Source organism: Strix uralensis, chromosome 15 (genome assembly GCF_047716275.1).
Source record: "Strix uralensis isolate ZFMK-TIS-50842 chromosome 15, bStrUra1, whole genome shotgun sequence".
Lineage (NCBI taxonomy): Eukaryota > Metazoa > Chordata > Aves > Strigiformes > Strigidae > Strix > Strix uralensis.
In genome coordinates this window covers 329,706-349,476 of record NC_133986.1, presented here as the reverse complement: position 1 = coordinate 349,476, position 19,771 = coordinate 329,706, and the positions used below count along the sequence as shown (strand labels likewise).

Genomic DNA, 19,771 nt, shown 5'->3' with positions numbered 1-19,771 from the left:
AAAAACAAACACCTTTCTGCAAGAAATGCCTCCAGAAGAATCTCCACTGGACAGCTTCAGACTTTCACATCCTCAGTCTAAAAAACACCACCTCATTTTCAAATGCACAGAAAGCCATACAAGGTTTGGACTCCAACTAGGGTCGTCCTAACTAGGAGGATTAGAAATGCCACATGTTAACACAGTTAAAGGCTAGAGGGACAAGGGAAAAATGACTGTACAAATCTTTCCTTGAGAAGTTCTGCTTAAAAAGCAAAGACAGCAAATATGTTTGGCTTATTTAAAACAAGTAATGTGAACACTAGATTACAACACACAAAGACCATGCAGCTTGCAGTATACATATCTGCAAGTTTCACCATTAAGGATGGCCCAGAAACACAGCTAACCACATACCACAGCTTTCAGGTGATAAAGCATTCCCAAGGCTGCAGTCACATGGCCAGAAATAAGAAAGGGGAAGTGTCTGAAAACCTTTTTATAAAGTAGAAAATATCTGGTTAAACAATACCAAGGCACACAGATGAGTCTGCAACAACTAAGAGGTGAGTTGTAAGGAAAGATCATGAGAGACTAGAAATATTTCTCCTCTTATAGCTACAGTTCTCGCCACCTTTCTTCCCTTTATTTTATCCTTCTCATGGAAGAGGTAACACCTGCGAGAGCTGAAGGAGACACACACTTAGATGTCTGCGTCTCAGATCATCTAGTGGAAAAGACCGGCTGTGGGGAGGGGAAGGAGCTCCCACCCAGCCCCTTGCTTTCCAGGAGTGCTAGCGGTATAGCTGCTTGGTAAAGCTCTGCTCACTGCACCAGGAGGCAGTTCTGTTGTTAGCCAAGAACTGTATTAATTCTGAAAGCTGTCCACCAGGTCTAATTTTAACTAGAGCACACAAAATAAAGCATGTTTTCCTCCAGTCCATCTGTTTCTCTTTGAAATACCACATTTATGCAGTTCACAGAAGTGTTTTACTTGGTGCATACCAAGGCTTCTCCCTTGAAAGGGGGGGTTTCAGATTTGATCATTTTGCATTTCCCTGGGACACGAGCACCTTTGCAAACTAGACATTCATGGATGTCTGTTCATTTCCAAGTCTCCTAACTCCTCTCAGCTGCCCACCAGTAGCCAGCAGAAGCAACACTGGAGCCCAAGGCCATTACCAGGTGAGCCCAGTGCCCTGCATAGCCACCAGCTCCTGTCTCGCTGTGACCTGACTTCTCCCCATAACATAGAAGGATCCTCTGAAGCTTGAAGTCACATCCCAAAACTGCACATCCCAACCCAAACCCTTCCCCATGCTGGATTTTACTAACCTGATCTCTCTCAAACGCAGGGCTGCCACATCTCCTTCCAGGGCAGGTGAGGAGCTCAGGCCAGACACTGCCTCTGCCTTTCAGTCTGGCCTCTGCTAAACAAGCAAGTTCTGTCCCTTGTGTCCTCTCCACTGCTTCCAAATTCCCTCTTTGCAACCACTTTCCTCAGTTTGTGCCTCTAAAACTTTTCCAAAGTAGCCTGTTTTCCCTTCCCCGGTTGAGCTGCAGCTGTTCCCAATTTGCTGCCACTTCAACACCTGGGCAGGGAATCAACACTTAACACTTTGCAGATGGGGTAACAGCCCCACCACAATTAGTTGTCTAATATGAAAGGCCTAGCACAGCAGTAACAGTGCAAAAGTACGCAACATGGGCAAGAAGGAACAGCAGCCTCAATCTCTATTCAGTGTAGTGCAAAGAAACTGTACCCAAGCAGGAGAGTTTTCCAGATATGAAATTGTTCAAGTGAGTACTGAAATCACTTATCTCATTTAAAAAAAAAAAAAAAAAAAAGGAAAATCTGACTCCCAAACAGATCTCAAAGAGCAGCTCCTCCAGGGAGGTGGGAGATAAGGCATCCTCATAGCCATATGAAGTTGTATCAACACATTCACAGGAGACCTAAGAAGTTCTCTCTATTATCTTCCTATCCACAAGATGGGATGCAAAAATCTTGAAGAGATCACTTTCCAACCTGCAAGTATGAGGCAAGTTTCCTAGTCGCTTATAAAGGGGAAACAAAATCTCTGACACCTAAAAGCCTCCAAGGCAGAAGGGAGGGAGGAAGGAAAACAGCTGGATCCCACACAAAGGACTCCATGCCAGAATCTGCAGTAAGTTGTATGTTGCAATATTTTCAGCCAGCAATAACAGCAACTAACAGGGAGGGAAGAAAAGCTTGCTCCCTGACTGGGAAGCTATAGTCACCCATGAGAGGTTTACACTGCTCTCACCAAAACATAAACATCACAGAACAGTGATGCTTCCATCACCCTCTCCTCTGTTCTTCACTTTGCAAAAATCCCCTTACTTTACACATGACATGCAAGCCATTTTGTAATTAAATGAAAGGATGCAATATAAACTGGTAAAGACTAAATACCTAATCAAGCTTTATTATGAACTCAAGAGGCATAAAAAGTAAATGGAAAGAAAAATACCTTTACTAGGTACCAGTATCATTTTGAATACTATCAAAAACTACTTGAATACTATCCTCACTACAAAAAGGACATTGAATCACTTGAGTGTGTCCAAAGAAGGGCAACGAAACTGGTGAAGGGTCTGGAGCACATGTCATAGGAGGAGCGGCTGAGGGAACTGGGGTTGTTTAGTCTGGAGAAGAGGAGGCTGAGGGGAGACCTCATCGCCCTCTACAACTCCCTGAAAGGAGGGTGCAGAGAGGGCGGATGAGTCTCTTTAACCAAGTGACAAGTGACAGGACAAGAGGTAATGGCCTCAAGTTGCACCAGGGAAGGTTTAGACTGGATATTAGGAAACATTTCTTTACAGAATGGGTAGTTAGGCATTGGAATGGGCTGCCCAGGGAGGTGGTGGAGTCCCCATCCCTGGAGGTGTTGTAAAGTTTACTTAGCGCTTAGGGATATGGTGTAGTTGGGAACTGTCAGTGTTAGGTCAATGGTTGGACTAGATTATCTTCAAGGTCTTTTCCAACCTAGACGATTCTGTGATTCTGTGAAAAGAGTTACTTCTCAGCACTAAGACAACAACCACAAGTTTGTACAAAAAAATGCTTTGCAAATCTGGAGTTTAGATTTAACATTAAAAAACCCCAGACATAAGAACTTAAAAGGCAAATACCAAAGGTCGCACAGAGAAAAAGCAAAACTGAACAAAACTGAGACTTTGCATCTTTACTTTTGAAATTTTGTGTAAAAGCGTAAATGAGTAAATGTGGAATTTTCCAGAAGTACAGAGAACAGGAGGAGGATCAATGCAAACCAGAAAGGAGTGCGTTCAACAGACAGGGTTCCTCCACCAGCTGATTACATTACCTGTGTGGTCTAAGGCAAAAGGTTAGAGTGAATACAGGCATTGTATATGGTGAGAACAGAGAAGCCTTTCTTTGTCAGGCTCCATAAGCTTTCTTTAAACAGTATTGCACAATTTAAATCTTGTCATAATCAAGGAGATGCAGACACAGATCCACCCTAGGAATTCAAAAAATAATCCAAGTAGAAGACCAATACAGGTTAACCCCAGACATTAAGGATGGGAAGGAAAGCAAACAACAGCAGCTATGAAACCTGGAAAAGCTTTTTTGGGCTCGGAGCCCACCCTGCAGCCCATCTGCAACAAAACACACACATTGCCATTACCCAGCATCAGCTACAGAAGGCAGCACGAATCTGGGGGCTTGCTTGGTGGAGCGGGGGCAAGTGAGCAATGTCAACGCCCCAGAGCTGGGAGGTCTGAAGCTTTTAACCAGCCAACAAATAAGGAGCTGTGAAATATCTACCCTCAGGTAAGCCAGGGGGTGCAGTGGGGAACACAATGACAAACAAGAGATGTGGATTTAAGTCCCAGTTTTGATATTTATTAGTGACCTTCTACCAACACCAAATCTGGCACCATTAATAAAGGAGCTGTCTTAGCTTGTATAACCATAATCCCCATCTCCCAGAACTGATAGACAAAACAGAAAAGCAAGCAAGAAGACCGTCTCATTTCTCACGGGAATACAGTATCCCAGGTAGGGCCCGGTCATCACCAGTCTGGCAAAAACAGAAACATTGTACAGAGTGAAAGTTTCCTGCTATAAAGTGAGTAATAAGGCAAAACCAAACAGTTTATTTTGACAGGGGAGTTATCTGTACTTTATGGTTTGGCACAACACTTGGAGTCCAACAGTTATGTCGCAGTGGCACGTAAATCAGACTCTTCTGATCCCTGACTGTTCAACAAGTTGCCAATATTTATTAATCAGTACTCCAGTGCTGAAATGCAAACCTGGGATTTCTGTATACAGTTTTGCAAGATGTTATTTATGCCTGCAGTTCTGATCTTTCTGCTTCTTCCCTCGCCCCTCCCTAAGGGGAGAATAGTGGAGATACCAAAATCTTGCTTTAGAGTTAAAACACTTATTTGAGCATTGCCCATACTTGTTCATGAACTTAAAAGTATAAACAGATCTCGCTGGTATTATTCCTTCAACCATTTCATGCAAGAGTGTTCAGGTGGTGTCTGCTTTTGATCAGAAACAGATATCATCAGAAAAGTTCCTACTTCTGCTTTTCATCAGGAGGGTGACATGAGACTGAAGACTCATCTTGCAAGTCACAGTAACACAGAGCAGAGAGGAGAATTTTTTTTCAGAATCACACTGATGTAGCGTACAAAATTTTAATCGCATAAACAAGCATTACTAAAGTGATTAAAGATCACATAAATGCACTACTCATGAGCAAAGCAAGAACCTCAACAGCTCTGAGTACTGGTGCTAGTCTCCCCAGCCCCGCTCAGTCTCACAAAAAGCAAAATAAGCTATTTACTGGAGGGCAAGCACATGTCCCATTTAGTCCAGGCTGCTTAAATGACAAGACACACACAGCCATCAACATCTGAAGTATCCTGTGGGAATCCCCACATATGCACCCTTGAAGACAGAGAAAAGCACCCGAGGCCTTACATCATTACAAGAGGGGAATAGCAGTTTTATATTAAACAATTAGTTTCTCTCAAATCTCTAGAGGGTAGCAAACATTAATATAGCTCAACTGGGACATTAAGCAAACTGGTGTTAAACAGCTTAAGTTCTTGTTTCTTACCTCTTCAGGTACAATGATTAAAGGGTATTTGTCCTCTGATAAGAAGTTGAAAATAACCCACACTTTAAATGCATCTTCATCACTAATCAGCAAAGGACTTTTAGAGAGGTTCTTTTTAGCACAGAGAGTCCAGCACATCCTGTTGAATTCAACTTTGTCAAAGTTTCCTTGAACCTAAAATGAAGAAATAGAACAACAAAAAAAAAATTAATATGCACAAATGACACAGAGTAACAGACTCTAGACAAACTTTAACAGGCTAAGTCATACAAAAAGCACCAAGAAAATACTAGTTTGCAAGAAATGTCAAGGCCCAAAAAAAGCACTGTAGCAGCCTAGTCTGATTTCCTGCATGGGGTCAACTAAGGAATTTCTTCCAGCAAAATCTACATCCAACTTCCAATTCTTGGTTGAGTTAATAACACCCTGACTTCATGTGAAGGAGGCTACACTGCATTCTGCATTTCCTCTAGTACATTAGCTTTAGCTTCCAAACCATCTTCATAACTGTCTTAGTTCCAACTGCCCTTCTATTGCACCAAGTTGCTGAGATTTTATATAGCAAATTTGGAAACCAATATAGCCAAAACTACATGTGGATATGTTAAAAGTAATATTGGAACAATAGCTGGGAAAGACCTCTAGCATGTTTCTTCATTTCATGTCACTCAAACATAACTCTCAAAGGACATTCATAAACATGTAATATTTTTTTTATTGAATGCTAATCCACTTAGAACCTTTCATTTTTTTCACCCTTGCAAATCTTCACCTTACTGATAAAATTCCCCTCTTTTTGTTATCCTTTATCATACCTAGCAACTGTACCATCTGTAAATTTCTTACACATGCAAAATTTTTCATTTCCTCTGTTTTCTTTTTAAACCCTCATTTAAGTTTGAGATTAAATCTATTTATCTCCCTACATGTTTAGCAATATCTTTGCCAACATGTAACTGATAAAGGCATGTTCCACACTATAACGTAAATCCCTTGAGATTTTGGAAAGCATGTCTAAGAAACAGGTTCTTGTACCTCTTGTGGTAATGACACCCATAATTTCAGTGACATTTTCTTATGATAGGCCAAACCATCCATCTTAGATGCTTCAAGGATGCTACTGCAAACGGTATGATTTCCTATCCAGTCTGCGAAGTGGTCAAATATAGTGGAGGGTGAGCCACAGTGGCTAAGTCAAAGATAGACTAAGGAAGTAGATGAACTGATGTGGGTGGAGAAAAAAAAGAAAAAAAAAAAACACAGAAGTAAACAGGAAACCAACCCTATGCCAAGAAGCACTTTACAGTACAGTTGTCAGGACTAAAAATGAGACCATGAAAGAAAGCCATAGACTTTGCATGCTTGCAGAGCAGACCACCAATGTAAGTGACAATACAAGAGGACAGCTACAGGCTACAGCTGTCCTTTGAAGAAGCTGGAAGCTGTGGGAGCTATAGCTGCCACAGCCACAACCTCAGCATCCTGGTTGTTTGAACAAGAAACATGGATCTTAAATGAAACACCAGCTAAGTGAACGAACACGCTTTGGAAGAAGGACTACAAGTCAGCTGTACTTGTCCTTCCTTCAATTTGCCAGCACCTCATCCCATGGCTACTTCTGCCTGTGCTTCTTCCTGTCTATCCTCCCCACTCTGCCCAATGAAGCTTGACTTCTTTTCTAAAACAGCTTCACCTACCCAGATGATGAGCAGTTCCACCTTGAAGATGTCCTAGTAGTTATGCTACTCCTGAGGAAGATGCCAACAGGGTGGGAAATCTCCTTTCCTACAGCCACTGCCTGGCAAGTGCTCTAAGCACTATAAATAAGGTGGGTTGCTCTACCAGCAGCTCATGTTTTAAAGCACAGCAGCAGTCAAGGACCACAGGGAGATCGGTGGAGACAGGCACGGGCCCTGACTGGGGTAAAGGAAAGTGTGTGGCTTCTGCTCACATAGCAAAGTCAGACTGCGTGCGCCTCAAAGTCGCATCAAAACCCAAGTCACCAGCAGCATGTTACTACCATCAGGATTAGGCAGCAGCCAAGCAGGAGGTTTCAGGACCATGTTGCTGCAGGGGACTAGGTTGCACTGTGCCAGCAGTCCCCCTTTAGATCTGTAAGTCCTCTTCTCAGAAACCAGACTTGATTCTGAAACGGTCTTCATGGGGCCCATGTGTCATCCAGAGCAGAGACACTCATTAGGAATTATTCAGGAACAATAATCAGATAAGCACACAAGCCCCGGCTCTCCAAAATAACTCTTGATTCACATCTGTGATTCTTTTCTAAATGATCAGGCTGGCTGTTAAATAAAGGATATAATCACAGAATTGTTTTTCTGGAGATATTGGGAGTTGGGGATGGAACTAACTATTTCTCTTTAAAGAAGAATAATTTTCCTTGGCAATTTCATGTAACAATGCCAACTATTCCTGGTACCTATGTTCTACAAGTACATTTGCATGAGGTAGGAGGGTAAGAAAGGTGAAAATCCCACAACTAAACCCAAATTACTTTAGAGCTAACTCCATACTATGAAAGTCTTGGCTGGGCTACTTTGGCTTCCTTGACTGGCAACACTCCACTATAGGTAGCTACATAATAATCACTCTGAATGAATAATCTCTCTGGTTTTATGACAGATCATTTCTAAGCATAGTTTCAAAAATGAAAAGTGTCTGAACAGTTTCTAAAGTTATACTTGAACTTATTTGCAAAAGTACTTCTAACTTAGTTAAGAAATTGTAAAAGTAGAAACTTTTCAAACAGGATGAACTGATGGCAAAAAAAAAAACCAGTCAGAAATCCATATACACATTGCTTTTTCATGACATGAACAAAACACATATTTATAAAAACAGACTCGGTCAAAGACTATCCTGGTATTTAAATTTAAAGAGAATTCCCCCAAACATCTTTAATTATAGTGAACCTCTACTCTGAATCCTACACTGAAGTCATCTTGATGTGAAACTAAAAAGAAATTTAAAACACTGAGAAACCAAAATTTCTTTTTTTTCTTGCTAGAATACTCATTCTGCTTGCAACCTGTGTCAACATCACACAATTCCATTGCTTAATTAATGAACAAATGCTTGTACAGATATTTTTCTCGTGCACTAGTACATGCTTTTAACTGTATTTCATAATTTGTCCAAATTATTTGAAGTCACTGTTTCATTTGGAAGCTTCTACAGTACCCCACACTATTAACTCTACAGCAACTACCACTTTTTTTTGTGAATCTGTTTGAATGATGAAACATGCAGATGAACCAACCCCTCCAACCTTAAAACTGCTTAAACTCAGAGATAAAAACACAATCGACAGAAGACACCCACCTCCCCTTTCTAAGAAGCTTCACAAAATAATCGAAAGAAAAACGTAGCAAAACCCATAAAATTTTCTAGATCTTTAATTTCTATTAATAGGCAACTAAATAACTAAAACATAAGAGAATACAGACAATATTTGGCTTAAGTACCAGTGATCAGATCAGTTCCAAAAATATAACAAGCATTGGTAGTGTAACTAGCATTCACTAAATTGTCGGGAAGATGAGATAACCTGAGGTTTAGAACAAGGTTCTTCTTTGTCTCCCCCCATTATGACTCTTCCCTGCCATAAATAAGGCATGTTGTAAAATACCACCATCACCATCATTGAAAAAGAAACATTTACAATCGGTATTAAAAGACATACATTGTAAATAATGGCACATGCTAAAATATTGTTATAAAAGCAAGTAAAACAAATTATTAAGACAATATACTGGCAAGCAACAGCTCCCTCACTTACAGAACAAGAACAGATTTTGTTTCAGATGCAAGAAAATCCAGTACATCAATCTGCTAAGTAACAAGTAGCACAATACTGGAAATCATCAATTAGACAATGTTAATTATTCAAACTATTTATTCAAATTCCCTATTTGGATAAAGGAAATCAGATGCCATCAGTTTGTCTCATTAAACCACTGACTTGTGCCTTTCTTCCTTGGTTCTATACAAAGAGGCTTTATTGCAGGGTAACACAGGGTAAGTCAGCACTAAAAAATATAAAAAACTACAACTGCATTTAAGAGTACAACAGAAATTATTTCAAAATGTTACAAGCTGCTCTCAATAAAATTGCAAGTCACAGTTACATACTTGTTTTAAAAGAAACCTAAGCATGCCTTCCTTAAATATGTTACTAATGTTTTAAAGCAAAATATCTTGATATCCAAAAAAACTCTCTTGAACAGGTCAGGTTGCTCTTGCTCAAATGAATTAATTCACCAGAAGATGTATGACTGGCAACTGAGAGAACTTCCTCTGTATTTGTGGGTATAAAGCACCAGTCCTTCTTTAGTAGCTTTACTTACTGGCATAAATTAATAGCAGTTGTTCTACAAGCACCCCATCTAAAAAAACAGATTACGCCTTGGAAGAATGAAAAGAGAACGGGTTTCTTGTTTGCTTTTTTTGCTTGTTTTTTTTAAACAAAGGAGACATGCTATGAACCAGTGACTTCATCGCACTGCGTGTTGTCCTTTGGCACTGATGTAAAGTCATCTCTAAAAGATGAGATGTCACAACCAAGATTTTTCCAGTCCACAAAGATAGCTTTCTGTCTAAAGAATTTCACTAATTTTTAATAGTATATAACAAAACTGTTTACAAGCATTTAGTCAGCTTCCAAGCTGTCAGACTGCATTATATGTATCACATTTTCCATCAGTATTAAATGTAGATTAAAGCAGCAGCAAAAAGCAATAAAATCATCTAAGGAGTCTGCATAATCTGCAATTGCTGCATTGGACTTTTTAGCAGCATGTCAGTTCAGGACTTCCTAACATTATAAAAGAAAGCAAGAATCTACACATCTCTGCAGCCATGACATCAAAATTTGAGGGTATCTGGGGTCAGCCCCCAAGTGTACTAGAAATCAGAGGTATTGAAGCCAGTATGTTTGCACTATCCCATGGACTGGTTTTTACTGTCTGGACCAGTATCTCAACAGAAGTTGTCAAAAAAAAAAAAAAAAAAAAAAAAGAGGGAAGAGAGTTTGTCTTTTTTTTTTTTCCACTTTCAAACCCAGTGACTACCTATCTTAGAACAAGATGGAGAGTTAAGGGGAAACCCTGCTGGCTTTCCAGAGCTTCCCCAAAAATAAGGTACAACAGAAGGCTGAAGAGTGCTTAGACATGAAAGGAAAGAACTTGCAAGATGAAACTTAACAACACTCCCTAATGTCACCCACTGTAACTTTTTGAAGGGATCTATTTATTAAAATACCTTGTGAATACACATAAGACATTTTTGCCCTTCCTGTTTGCAAAGGAGTCTAACAATATTCTGTTATAACTGTAGTATAAAGCAGGCCAATCTACAGCTCCAAGACACTTTCAAATAAATTCAGCTGAGGTGTTTTATTAATACGAACATCGTTCTGCATTAACACAGCTTAGACAATGACCAGATGTATCAGGAAACAGAAACCAAGGAGAGAAAAAAGAAGTAGAGAACAGTGCACCCTTCCATTTTAAGGCACAGGCGCTCCAAAGTACCCGCCCCATCACAACCCCACAAAGGCACACTCACAACCAGAGTCTCTTCACACCAAGCATGCTTCCTTCTGCAAGGAAGTACAGCAAAGACACAAATACAAAACCTGATAAAGGGAAAAACAGAACACAAGAATACAAAACTTACCTTTTCCAAGATGAATTTGTTTAGATAAGGCATGTAACCCTGATTGGAAACTGGTCCTTCATCATCATCCCTAAAGTGCTCTTCCAAGGCCACTGGATCGTGGGGAACATTTAACACAGTACACAAGTTGTGAGAAAGGACCTAAGGACAGAAGAAAAATCAGTGACCCTGCTGTCGGCCTTAACCATGCTGCATTCCCTCCAGAGCAGACCTGTGATTCACAAAACCACGCACAAAGTGACACTTTCACGTCAGCACAAGTCTTGCCCTGTGGATTTTTGTCAAAAAACAAAACGTAACTAAATAAGTTGACTCCAGGGATTCAACAGCTTCAGCCGGTTTCACATTTACATAAGCAATGCAATCACAGATAGGTCCATTCCTACAAAAGTACAAGCACAGCTAGGGAAGCTACCCTTTGTACACAAACACTTAATGCATTTGAAAGCCAGGAGAGGCATACAGAAACACCAAGGAGTATTTACAGAGTGAAATTAGACAGCTATGGAAAACTACCACAAACACCTAGCCTTTGAAATGATAAATATTTACTATCTAGTGAAAACAAGTAATAAAGAAAACAACTCAATCCGTACCTTTAGTTTACAAAGAAATGACAGCTCAAATTAAAGCATTCACTACAGATTTCTCTCATTTGCTTGATTTGGGTTGCTTCTCAACATTCACCCCATGTTTCAGTTGACAAAGGAAAAGCAATGTTACAGAAAGGGGAAGGGTTTAGGCATGCTTCTCAAATTTTTATTTTAAAAAGGTATTTGCATGAATTATATCAAGAGCTTAACACCCACCAGCACTCAGGTCTGTTCTTGAGAAATGACCTTCAAGAAGAGGTTACACACTTGATTAGTTTTAAGGAAGTACCGAATTATTGAAAACTAACTGGTAGCCAACGCATCTCAAGTTCTTCAACTTAGGTGGAGTTTTGCATGCACAAATGCACGCCTCAGTATCAACAGCAGGAAGGCAGAGCCTGGGTAGCAATGACTCCTGTGCCACCAGCACTTTCCTAAGAAAGGCAAAGCATCATCCCTTTCATTGTTCACACTGTCTCAAGTCAAGTCAGTCAAGCAACACGCTGCCCACTGGGTCTTAAACACACTGTCACTCAGGAGTGCTCTCCCCTTGGCATGATGCAGAGGTTACACCCCTGAAAATCATATATTGGCTACAGAAACTGGGTTAAGGATTTAACTTCACATGCCCAGGAATGGTCTGCATTGAAAAGATACAACTAAGAACCAAAGCCAAAAAACACAGGTAAAACAAAATTAGGCAGAAGTAAAACAAACTGCATCTTTAGAAAAGGCATGCTGCTAGAGGTATTTTTTTTAAAAAAAATTCAACAACTAGATAGCACAGACTGCAACTGAATTTTGGGATATGTTTTACTCTTTTACTATGGAGCATAAAATTAAACAAAATTGACTCAAATGATGCAAAAAGAAAGCAGTAAAAAGTTGTGCAGAAAATTTATATTTAGGTGAGTAGACATAAAGCAGTAGAGATGGGGTGGCTGCAAAACAAGAAACATTAAGCCACTGGAACTAACCAAGTGCAAAAGTTTAAAAACAGAAAAACAGTAGCATCAGCCATATTACAACAAAAGCTGTATTTCCCAAAGTGGCAAAATAGTATTTAGAAGTTATCACATTTCACACCACCTTCCATCAACAGTATATTTAATCCCTTCAACCCATCCTTATTTTTAACAACCACATCAAATCAAGTATTTGAGTCCATGTGATTTACATATGGGGGAAAAAAAACGTACTATCGTGCGTGTTTCCCCTTCTATTTAAGGGTTCTGCTGTTATTCATAGGAGACTGAGAGATTCTTGAATTTCTGAGAGATAATGATGATGTCAGTTTTCCAACCGGACTGTGTTGCTAATACCATATCTAAAAAAATACTCAGCTAATAAAAACATTCTAAAAGCGTAACTGATTTAAGCTTATTACCAAAATAACTTAAAAGTCTCAATAAAACACTTTCTCATCATGTCTTTTCTACATGTTTCTCTCCTCCCTTTTTTGGCCTTCTTACTGTGCTTCGGTTGTCAGAAACCTAGGTGGTTTTCCGCATCAAGCAACCAATTTACCAGGAAAGAATTCCACTTTCAATCATTTTCTAAGATCTGCCTTATCTGCGATCTCTCCTGTGCCCAGTGCTCTCTTTTCATAACTCAGGAAATTCCTCCATGCCTGCCAAAGCCTGCCATTCTCTAACACGGCCAAGCGCCAGCTGAATTCTTCAGTTGCAGGGTAAGCCTGAAAAATTCTGCACCGAGGTCTCATTTTGTTTTGTTCTCTGAAATCACATTATCTGAACCATGATATACTCTATTTTAATGATCCATTTTAAAATTAAAAAAAAAAAATATCTGAGTTAATTGGAGTATGAAAAATCGCCTTGCCTTGCAGAAGCTCCCGTCAACCATGAGGAAGTTTTGCACCAGTAAGGATTATTTCCCCCATGCCCACAGGGTTGCTAGGCAGCTTTTTCTTTCAGCACTTACTATGCTCTGTATGCCACATTTAACAATCTACCCTCATGCCAGAGCCAACTCCTACCCCAGCCCAAAGACTCATCTCTGTGCTGCAGCAAATGGGTACAGCAGTGGTCCCCAAACTGTAGTCCATGAGACAGTGCAAGCAGCCTGCAAAGGGTCCGCAAAACCAGTGTACTCTTGGCAAAATTTTTCCATTTTCAATGAAAAGTTTCTTAAGAAGGATACCTAGTGGTGCCCAGGGAATACTGAGGGTGTTCTGCTCTAAATATAAATAACTAGATGAAACAAGCAAGCTGAACACCAAAGGTCATTACAGACTTTAGATTTACTTTATTTATGGCCAGTCTCATGCTGCTTTAACTGGAGTGCACATCTCCAGCCCAGCTCTACTCTGTCACAGCTGCTCCCTTTGAGCTCCCATTTTCCAAAACACTGATCTTCCAAAACTTTAAACACGTGTTGAATCATTACCATCTGAGTAGTTCCATTTAATCTTGACCATAGAAGTGATCTGAGTTTCTAAAGGGCAAAGGAAGATCTGCTAGACTACTTACTGCTCAACAACAAAAATTTGGCCCAGATCATAGTAGAAGTATTAACAGGGCAGACTAATCCTACAGCAGCTATTGTCAGTTTCTTCAGTACTTTTTTCTTCTTCTTTTCCATTTTTCAGGGGGGTCTTCTCCTTCCCCCATCTCTTTTTAAGATTTTAAAATGTTGGCATTGCAGATCTCGACAGCTCCATTCAGTGCCTTCACGTGAATTCACTCCAAGACATTCTTGGCTCATCTCTCCCTGACATCCATGTCAGCAGCTAGCCAGCCAAAATAAGGCTACTCACAAGTACGTTCCCTTTTCCTTTTTTGACCAGTGTGGAAACCAGCATCGTATATGCCACTTGTCACAGGCACAAGGTCTTTTCAACCAGGGTAGGTCTAAGCATACAGCTTCTTGCATCACAGCATCTTCAAGGTACAGCTTCCTTATCCACTCAGGTACCAAACACTCCATTCAGAGTCCCATTACTTAACATCGGGTTAGTGCAGCAACCTCTTTCCCAGTCAAATGAGTGTATTCAAGCCCAGCCTCCACGAGCTCAGGTTCCTGACACCAGCGCCCTTCACCCACATCATCTCTCCGTTCCTTCATTTGCTCCCTTCTCCCTTGGGCATTCACAGACCCCTTGTCACCATTTTCGACCACCTCACCCTTCCTCTTGCTTTCATTATCATCACATCCCTTTTGGCCCCCAATCACGCACTGGCGCCAGCCTGCATCTGTGCCTTTCTGCCCTGCGGCTCCCGGCCCTTAGGAAGAGCTCCCAGTAAACATCCTCCATCTACTGTGCCTTTCTTCTAAATCTTCCTTGAAGCCAGTTGACAAAACCTCAAGGACAAAGGTTAAGCGGGCTGCTGATCTACTGGCAGCTGCTCCTCTCAAGCACAGTATCAAGGCCTCGTCGTTTCCTAACGCCTTCCCTTTCAGTCTACAAGATGCCTTGCTTTGCTAGCTCTTCTGGAAGAGGGGCATCCCTCCCCTCACACCTTGCAGACACGATTCCTCATGGCTACCCTAATACAAACGCTTCTGAGCCGCATTAATAACGTCAGAGTACAACTCTCTCATAGTGAGTCATAATGACTAATTTCCTACCATCCTTCAATGTTGTACAAAGTCAATTGTCCAGATGGGGTCCTGCCCACTCGTCACAGGCTCTCAACCTTTCCAGTGTCTTGCTACATTGTTCGAGGTCTTCCTCTCCATTTGGACCGTCCCTCTTGCCCCTGATTACACCATTCTTCCTCTTCCCACTGGCCGCTGACTTCCCATTTAGTAAAAAGGCAAAACAAAGATAAGAGGTATAATAATCCTGTAACATCCTAGATACAATTAAAGACAAGTTTAAATTTTCTAAGCCTGTCTAGTAACTTTGGTCAGGCACATATTATGGGCCTGCATGAGACCATATTTTCACGAGGTGCTCACCATCCATGTCCTGCAGATATCACACCAGGAACACAAGACTTTGAAAATCCACCCCAGTGACAGCACACAGAACAAAACAAGAACAGCCAAATAACCCCACTGCCTAAGCAGAGACAAGTTACAACGCAATGTAAGGAAGAGCTTCCAGAGAGAGTGTGAAAACTAGTTGGTATGCATTCCTTCCAGGATTCAATCATACACACATACTACAAGGAGTATTGCTGGCTGCTAAGTATAACTACATTTAAAACCACAGTGTTTCAAGATCTGGATGAAAAGCAGATTGAATGTTGGTGCGTTACAGAAACTTTTAAAGTAAGTAAATTTTAAAATTGCAGATAGCAAGAAAAATGAAACTGGATTTAAATATAGGAAAGCAAATATTTGCATGTAGCTTGAGTTTGAACTACAACAGCAACTATAACCACATACACAAAACTTATCCTTTAGCTTTGCTGTATCAGTGTTTTAAAGTGCTGAAACACACTGACAAAATAATGGTTGTGTCCATATTTAAAGGTGTAATTTAAGAACAGAATACACAAATGTTTCTGCTTATGTAGAAAAAAGGGTAAGATCTGCAGCCAGCATAGCAGTAGAACTTCTGAAGATTACTGATTAGACAAAAAAAAAAAAAAAAAAAAAATCAGTGCATACTGGAAGAAGGTAATACTCAAAATTACACAGAGGACTGACTTGACTGTCTCTTCTCCCAGCAGCTCAGACCATATACCAAAGACACAAATGGATAAAAGACATGTCATGAAATCCTTACCATTCCAGGGAAGCTCTACTTCTTCTTCCAAGCATTTGTTGTTTCTCTAGACTATGAAACAGACCCAATTCACTCACATCCATCCCTTTGCTCTAGACATAGTAAAAACAATGTGTGATGCAAACCCTTCAGAGTAGGGCCTTAGCTACATAACACACATTAATTTTTCTCGTAGTATTTAATTTGTGTAGTTTTATTCATGTAGTTGAGAACAGTCAGTGTTAGGTTAATGGTTGGATTAGATAATCTTCAAGGTCTTTTCCAGCCTAGATGATTCTGTGATTATGTAATTAAAATTATTTATTTGTATGGAAGGCTCAAAGATCCCTTCTCGGTATAGAAACTAGAAATCACTCCCTAGCAACCAACATGTTATACTTAAGACATGACAGCCATACCTTATAGTGGATTATACAACTCAAAGATCCATTATCAGTAGATTTTCTTATTGAGGAGGGAAGAGTTCAGCAAGTTACAACATGGCATGCTGTTCTCAGAAAGCAAACAGATTTTTACCATTTTGTAATAGGAGTTTCACTAAATTATTAAACATATTCTTCTAATACAACAGATCTCTACTACTGTGTTTATCTCCAAGCCTTGTCTCTCTATTTTATAGGGGTGCTGTATCTTCCTCATGGTAATGCAGATGAGAAACACTTTCTTGTGAAATACTTTCTTAGTACAACATAGCCCTAAATCAATCAGACAGGAACTTCCGGTTTGCTGTCCTGCCAACCCCTTCCACTGCATCAATGTGGGGCTGCTGCCATAACATACACCTTTCCTCCCTAGTAGGACTATCAGTTTGACACCACATTCATCATTTGCCACACAAAGGCCTATGGAAGAACACTCTCTACCCTTCCTCATGTCTCCTGAAAACTAATTCTTGGTGGCTACAGTAGAAGGCAGCAACCTTCATTTCAGACTTGTTTCTGCATTCCCAAATCCCACAGTTGACACTTCCCCCAGGAGTCTTTGTATCACAGAAAGAACTGCACAGACCCACAAAGTCCCACTTTATTTTTATCCCTTCTCTGTCACAGATAGACAGCATGAAACATTAAAGCTGTTTAGGAAGATGTTTGATGGGTAATGAGGAGACAAGTTTAATCTCCCCTCTCCTTTTTATTCTTTTACCTTTCTCCATCAGAGCAAGTCGTACACAGCCACCAGCATCCTGGCTGCTTCTTTAGCCATTTAATTGACCCCAGCACCTGTGTGACTATGACAGCTTCTTCACCGACCAGCATGCCGACCCGTGCTGCGGACACAACTCCTGGGTGACTGCACTGAGCACAGAAATCAGGGCAGCGTACACAAGGTGTGGTGGCGTGACAGGAAAACAAGATTCCTTTAAAAAGCAGGACAATTAAAAAATACCTCTCTGCAACCTACTGTAGTTAGTCCTGCAACACTGCAACACAAATACTCACTTCCATGCCACCATCTGTAAAAGACCCGGGACCTGCACACGTTTTCAGCTTGAGCTTGCAGTCAGGTCTGGCCTCTCACCTGACTCTCCTGCCCCCCAGTCACCTCTGGCAGAGTTAGGCTGTATCTCACAGCCTGATCGCCCCGAGCAAAGAAAAGGAGAAGAGGAACGGGTGCCTTGTGGACGTTTATTACATAATGCTGAAAACAAAGTTCATTAGCTACTGACTACGCTTGAAAATACCGCCCACAGCACGACCACTCTCAGTCGGGAGTTAATCCCACAAAGGATGCAACCTTCGGCTAATTGTTGCAGCCAACACAGCTCCAGCACTCAGTACAAGGACCCACAGTCTCGCATGTCAACAGGTGTTGCGTTGTTATTCAAAATATTTATTTAGCCAGATTCCTGCTATTATTCCCGGGCCAAGACAGCCCCATAAAGCAGGGCCAAGATGGGATCAGATTCAGCAAGCTGCCTGGGAGCTCTTTTAAGAGCACAAACATTACTTGAGCATATAAGTTAGGAAAGAATGGCACAGTTGGAGCCTCTTGACTAATTCTCCTGTTTATATCCAAATAAGAGAGCACTGTGGAACCTCGCTCTCCCCTTGGCAAGCTATGAATTTCACTTGGATACAGCCAACCCCTATAGATGGGACCTTGTGGCTATCCCACAAAAGATTTTGGCCAGAAAGGGTACCAAGGACACGCAGTTGAAAGCGGACCAGAAGCACAAGAGTTTGTGCATTGACATCTTGGGGAGGACAAAGCGCTTGCCTGGGCACAATGAAAATAAGCCTCCTTGAGCGTGAGGAAGGGCCCACGCAAGCCTCTTGTGGGACAGAGCATCCCGGAGCCACAGCGACCGGCGGTGCCGCCTCACAAACAACAGCCTCAACGGAGAAGATGCAATCCACAGCCCCCAGGCAAGCTTCAAAAACGGGCTGCCATGTCCTCTCACCCAGCCCCGCGTGTGACCACCTCAGACGGGCCCCAGGCCCAGCACCGCCACGTCCACTGTGGAGGCGGCCGGTGGGGCAGCCCAGGCCCGCGTCACGCCCTCTCACCCCCATGGCGGCAGCCCCTCACACCGCCGGCCCCTCACAGCGCCATCGGGCCCCGGCCCCGCGGCCCCCGCGCTCGCCGCCCGCGGCCGGGCCGCCCCGCTTGCCTTGAGCTGGGACTTGGAGACCTTCCCGCTGCGGTCGAGGTCGAGGGCGGTGAAGGCGTGCCAGATGGACTTCAGCAGCTCCTCCTTGAGGCCCACCATGGCCGGCGCGCCGGCTCCCGCTGCCCCGCTCCCGCCGCCGCTCTGCCTTCGCCTCTCCCGGCCCCGCCGCCGCGCCCGCCCCGGGGGCGTGTGCCCGGCCCTGCAAGCACCGCCCCAGGAGCCGCGCGCGTCCCGCCCCAGAGGCCGGGGCCGAGGGGCCGGGGCGGCCTCGGGCGCGGAGGAGGGCGGGAGCCTGGCGAAGGGCCGCCCCCGCTCCACGGTCAGAGCGCGGCCTCGCACCCCGGCCCTTCGCTCCCACAGAGAGAATTAACTCTCCTCGTAGACCGTTTCAGCCCCCAAGATTTCAAAAAGCAGCTGGCAACGAAGGCTGCATACAGCTGGAGTGGATGAAGGTCCATCAAAAGTAACGGGGGGAGGGCTAAAAAAAAAAGTACTTCACCACTACTTCCAGAGCAGAAGTGGTAGAAAATACCATCACAAGGACACAGTTGTGTTGTTGAAGGGTTTTGAGGTTGTGGGGTTTTTTTTTTTTGTCTTAAATGGCTGTGGGTCCAGACTAAACAATTGTGAGAGCAGCTGCTGTGCGAGGCCTTGGGACATCTTCACACTCCTCGTGATTCCTAGCAGATCCCTCAGGGGTGTTTCTATGCTAACAATACGGTTAGTTGCCTCTAGGCCAGGAGTGGCAAGAAGATAACATGGCCACAACATATGTAGCTTTGAATGCTGCATCTGAGATATTTCACAGTACACAGCACTTGATCAGTTAAGGTTTCATCTTCATGGACTTAAAGCAGAATCATTAAGATGCCAAATTCAAGACATCTAGCAAACAAGGAGGAAAAAATATTTAACTTCTGTCCAATTTTAGTCTTCACTCAGCTACATCATCAGAACAAAAATGGCACTCTGCAAGTGCAAGAGTTCTGGCAAGTACAGCAAGATGACTTTTGCACCAGGTGGTGCTGATTCATTATGATCCCAGTACGACAGACACTCAGACTCTACCACT

General features: G+C 42.2%; 1 protein-coding gene across 1 annotated transcript in view; it reads right to left on the bottom strand.

Moving 5' to 3' along the window:
* SWAP70 (switching B cell complex subunit SWAP70) overlaps positions 1 to 18,866 on the bottom strand; it is a 44,009-nt gene extending 25,143 nt beyond the window's left edge. Inside the window, exons 1-3 of the mRNA XM_074884572.1 lie at positions 18,700 to 18,866; positions 10,797 to 10,937; positions 5,103 to 5,276 (exon numbers count right to left, since the gene is read on the bottom strand). Coding sequence (XP_074740673.1) covers positions 5,103 to 5,276; positions 10,797 to 10,937; positions 18,700 to 18,798 — 414 coding nt within the window. The 5' untranslated portion in view covers positions 18,799 to 18,866. The remainder of the gene's footprint in view (positions 1 to 5,102; positions 5,277 to 10,796; positions 10,938 to 18,699) is intronic.
* Positions 18,867 to 19,771: the final 905 nt, after the last annotated feature.